Source organism: Pygoscelis adeliae, unplaced genomic scaffold (assembly GCF_000699105.1).
Source record: "Pygoscelis adeliae isolate BGI_AS28 unplaced genomic scaffold, ASM69910v1 Scaffold118, whole genome shotgun sequence".
Lineage (NCBI taxonomy): Eukaryota > Metazoa > Chordata > Aves > Sphenisciformes > Spheniscidae > Pygoscelis > Pygoscelis adeliae.
Window position 1 is genome coordinate 323,116 of NW_008825257.1, and position 4,957 is coordinate 328,072.

The 4,957-nt window shown below is 53.9% G+C and overlaps 1 protein-coding gene across 1 annotated transcript in view; it reads right to left on the reverse strand.

Moving 5' to 3' along the window:
* RRBP1 (ribosome binding protein 1) overlaps positions 1 to 4,957 on the reverse strand; it is a 20,806-nt gene that overhangs the window by 15,114 nt on the left and 735 nt on the right. The window contains exons 2-4 of the mRNA XM_009329479.1: positions 4,890 to 4,950; positions 978 to 1,126; positions 624 to 746 (exon numbers count right to left, since the gene is read on the reverse strand). Of these exons, the coding sequence (XP_009327754.1) occupies positions 624 to 746; positions 978 to 1,126; positions 4,890 to 4,950 (333 nt within the window). The remainder of the gene's footprint in view (positions 1 to 623; positions 747 to 977; positions 1,127 to 4,889; positions 4,951 to 4,957) is intronic.

Below are 4,957 nucleotides of genomic sequence, written 5' to 3' on the forward strand. Positions count from 1 at the left end.
TGCCACTGCCCTGTGCAGTCTGCACAGGCAGGGGTTTAGCACAGCACCTGAGTGCATGGGACGGCTTTGCCCTCTCCTGCCTGCAGGCAGATGGACTCGCTGCTGCCGGGTCCTGCCGACTGCAAGGCAGGAGGTGCTGAGTCCAGCGTGGCCGGGGTCTGTTCCGACTTCAACACCCAAAAAGAGGTGGAGGCGGGGGGCTGAACTGGGGATAGAGGGTGTAAATAGGATCAGGTTCCTTAAAAATGGACGGATCAGCTCCTTCTCAGCTCAGGGGATCCGGGCAGAGATGAGAAGGGATTTATTTTCCACCCTAAAGCAGCAGAAAGCTGCAATCTCTTACGGGAAGGGCTTTCCCCTGCTTCTCCTGCGACTGCCAACAGGTGCTACCCTGCGGCTCTTTGGGCTGGTGCCTCCCTGGGCTGGATCAGGCCCAGGAGAGGAGGTCAGGCGGGGATCTTCTCCCCTTTTTGGGGAAAAAACAGCAAATGGGTGAAGGACCCAGAGAGCCCCTGTGCTTCACCTCCAGGGGGGATGAGATGCAGGGAGCGGGAGGCACACCAGTGTGACCACGACGAGCAGAGCCCACGCCGGGGACGCCGGGAGGGCCGCGCAGTACTTACCTTGCTTAGCTCCCGCAGCTTGTTTCTGGCAGCAGCCGCATCCTCCTGCTCAGCGGTGAGCTGCTTCTCCTTCTCTTCCAGCTGGCGTTTCAGGACAGCGACTGGGTCACCCTTCTGTGTGGCCTGCCAGCAGGGCGGCACATCAGTGGGGACCACCACCTCTGGACCCATCCCCATCACCCCACATGCACAGGATCCTGCCCTCTGCTCCAGGGGAAAATTCAGCTCCATTCTCCGGGACTGACCCTCGGGGCCAGCCTGCCTGAAAACATGCCACTTTCCCTCCCCTCCGCACCTCCCGAGGCTCGGCAGAGCCCCAGCAGCGGGTGGCCACGATGGCGCTGGCAGCCCTACCGTGTGCCAGGTGTCCTGGACGATGCCTGCTTTCTCCGTCAGGATCTCGATGAGCTGCTGGGCCTCCCCCTCGCTGAACACCATGCTGCTGACTGTGGACACGAGCGTCTTGTAGGGCAGGTAGAGGGGCCCGTCCGAGTCCGCAGGTGCTAGGGAGGAGAGAGGAGGGATTGGGACTGCTCAAGCCATTGGCAGAGCATCATCTCAGCTGGCTTCAACCCCACAATTTCCATTTCAAACCAGCATCCACCCAGGTTTCCACAGTCAAGTTTGATACTTCTCTAACTGAAAGCAATATGAGAAGTGCTGGTGATGATACTCACCACACGTGTGCTTCTTGAGCCAGCTGTCACCTCTGCCTGACTCTACTACTGGTCCCACCACCCTGCCACCATCCTCCATCAAACTGAGTGATTCCCGGCAGGAGCTGGGCATGCTTTGCCAATGCCAGGGAGCAGAGACATGTTAGGCATCAGAAGCTGGACCACACCACAATACAACCTTGCTGGGGGACATCACCCCATGCAGCGGTGCCAGTGATGCAGAGTGCAGCAAGGTCATCTCCCACCTTTCACCAGGCAGGTTTGTTCCAGCTCTTTGCTAAGGGAACAGCACAAGTCCAACCATTCCCCTACACCTCTGCTAACATGGGAAAGCCAGATAGCATCAGGGACCATGATGCTGTTGTAGGACCACAGTGCACATGGTCACAAGGGATAGAGGGTGGCGGGCACTGGTTTAGGAGCTCCTGCACAGTATCTATGGCCCAGTGGGCTTATTTTCCTAAAAAATCCCAGAAGAAAAAGCAGTTTGGGCTCCAGTAGCTCCAGAGCCTCTAAAGCCATTAACACCAGGGTCTCTTGAACGCAGAGGTCGGAGCCCCCAGGCAGCAAGGTCAGAGAAGGAGGAGGAGGTGCTGCAGGCGTCAGAGCAGAGATTCCCCTGCAGCCCCTGGAGAGGAGCCCACACTGGAGCAGGTTCATCCTGAAGGACTGCAGCCCATGGAAGGCCCCACGCTGGAGCAGGGGAAAGGTATGAGGAGGAAGGAGCAGCAGAGTGGAGCTGTTATGGACTGACCACAGCCCCCATCTCCCTGCGCCGCTCAGGGAGGGGAGGCAGAGGAGTTAGGAGGGAAGGAGTTAAGTTGAGTCTGGGAAGAAGAGCAGGGGGGGAAGGTGTTGTTTTAATTTTGTCTCTGTTTCTCATCTATTTTAATTGGCAATAAATTAAATTAGTTTTCCCCAAGTTCAGTCTGTTTTGCCTGTGACAGTAATTGCTAAGTGATCGCCCTGTCTCTATCTCGACCCATGAGCTTCCCCATCTTATTTTCTGTGGAGGGGGGGGAGTGAGAGAGCGGCTGGGTGGGCATCTGGCAGCCAGCCACAGTCAACCCACCACAGCAACAGAGCGGCAAAGCCCAGGAACGCCTAGCAGCTCCAGCACGCACTGTTTGCTCCTGGCTTCTGGTAGATCCATTTGGGATGGCAGCGCTAAGCCCTGGCAGCAGCAGAGTCTGTCTCACCAACAGCAGCCACTTCCCAGCAGCACAGCCGGGACAGCTCCACCGCCTTGTGTAACCGGGGCTCAAGAGCTTGGCTCATACTTTACTCATGCTGGCAACAGTGCAGATGCAGGACAACACATCACATCCCTGGGCCTGGTCCCACTGGGTGGAGGGACCCACCAAGCAAAATCTTGCCCATCTCCTGGCGGCATTGCGCAAGTGAGCCTTGCACAAGGCGGGCACAACGCAAACCCCACCTTGCAGCTGGCGAATGGAGCCGGGGCAGCCTGCCAAGCCACGGCAGAAGGAAGCCTATGCTGCCACCGAGCCCATTTGCAGAGTCGGAAACCTTGCACCTTGCCAAAGGAAGCGGCAAAACAAGAAGCAGCCGTGTGGCAAAGCTGCCATGGGATAAAGGGTCTGAAGATCTGCTTCTCAAACCCAAAGGGACACAGGAGACACGGATGGCCCTTGCGTGGAGCCCCACACCCAGGAGGCTGCAGCCCAGGTTGGGTACCCACATGTGTCTCATGGGAGAGCACGGTTTCTGCTATCACAGGTAACAACCTGGGATCTGAGTACACACTAACCTCTTGCAAGCAAGTTTTTGTGTGATGCAGGAAGCTAAAAACAAACCACACAAGAGAAAAATACCCCAAGCTGCTCTTGTCAGGTTTACCATCTGTTTCAGAGCCAAGCACGTGTCTTTGAATACTTTGAACACCCATTTTTATCTGCCACAGGATAATTTGTTGCTTCTGCCTTTGAGGAGGAGAGACCAGAGCTGCTGAAAGGCTGCCCGCAATACCTTGGTCAAACTGCAGCCAGCTTCGTGGCACAAATACTGCCGAGAGCTTTCCTCTGAAAAACCCCACAGAAGCAGCTAAGACATCACTCTTGGCTTTTAAGACATGCAGGATCGGCACTTCATACCCAAAGGAGCGGATGTTTGGAGCAGCCAAAAAAACTCCCAACTTAAGTGCTAAAAGTTCACCTCCCATCCACATTCCCTCGGCTGTTACAGCTTCGATTTAGGGCCATGTTTTTCAGTGTTAGAGAAGTGCATCCCTGCGTGCACATGCCAAACCAGCCACCTCCAGTTTCCCCAACACCATCGCTGCGATACCCTCCAGTGGCGGCTGCTCAAACTGTTTCAAATTTCGTCACTGTGGAGATGGCCTTTAGTAAAATCCTTTCCTCAGGGGAGCAGATACAAGGGTTTTAACCCAACCTTAGAGATGAGCGGCCACAAAATGTCCTGCTGAGTAGCAGCCCCTCTTGCAAAACATGGGTGTGGAAACTGCCAGATCACACAGCAGCCTAGGTTTGGATGCGCTGGAGAAGGCTAGCAAGTAGGGGTGTCTTTATGTTTGGTTGGTTTTTTTGTAAATAAAGAAAGAAATGAAACCTATGCACACCACATCACATCTTTGAGAACACCTGCGCGATTTCTCCCACGTGTCCATATGGGAACATTTCTACAGGTCTGAAAGCACTCACATTTTTAGTGCCTGCAACTATCACTTAACCAAAAATAAAACCCAAACTGTTCACATTGGTACAATGAGAGGCAAGAATCCAGCTACAGAGCTGTTTCTCCCCTCCCTACACCTATTTACACCCTGTACAGAGTTCAGGACCACCTTCTTTAATCTCTTCCATCTCCGAGTCAATCAAGTGAGGCATGAATGACGACAGGCAAGTTTTCCCTTCCCTGTGACATATCCAAAGTCACTTCCCTCTAACTATCCTATGATCAATCCCCCGCACTATAAAACCCCTTCAATCCTCTCTCCTCCAATAGGCTGTTTTTCACCTCCTCTGAAGAAGGAGAATACTCTAGCAGTGACCCACCTTCCTGTAGAAGAAGAGTGGTAGAGCTCCTGTATGCTTTTAATAATCAGGGTGGAAGGGGAAAACACCTCATCTTGGCTTTCCACCCAGACGTCCAGCACCTTGGCGGCTGCCCCCTCTCCCAGGACAGGTACATGCACCTCCCATTCATTCTCGGTGTGCAGATCTGCTCAGAGACCCCCAACGCAACAGCAAATCTGAGAGGAACCTGTAACTCTCCGACACCTGTGTGCTGGACCAAGGAGCTAAGCAACCAAGCAGGGGTACCCAATGCAGGAGGCAACACATTACAGAGTGAAAATAAGTCTATAAACTCTTGACTTCAACTCTACTTCCCCTCAGAGAGAACTACAGTCCAGTACAGGCTTTTTCAACGCACCTTCCCCTTGGCGCACATGGTCCATCTCACCAGAGACAGCCTTTCAACAGCTGCCCTGTTTCCAATACTGAAGAAGAACGAAGAGATCTCAGAATGGGATAGCTCTGTTTTAACAGCACCAAGATGCCCTGCTGGCTTACTCGATCAGGATATATGCAGAGGAATTTGGCCTTACCTGGCTCGCTCTTCTTTTTGGATGCAGCCCTCTTTTTGACAGGTCCATCATGCTTCTGCTCCTCATGG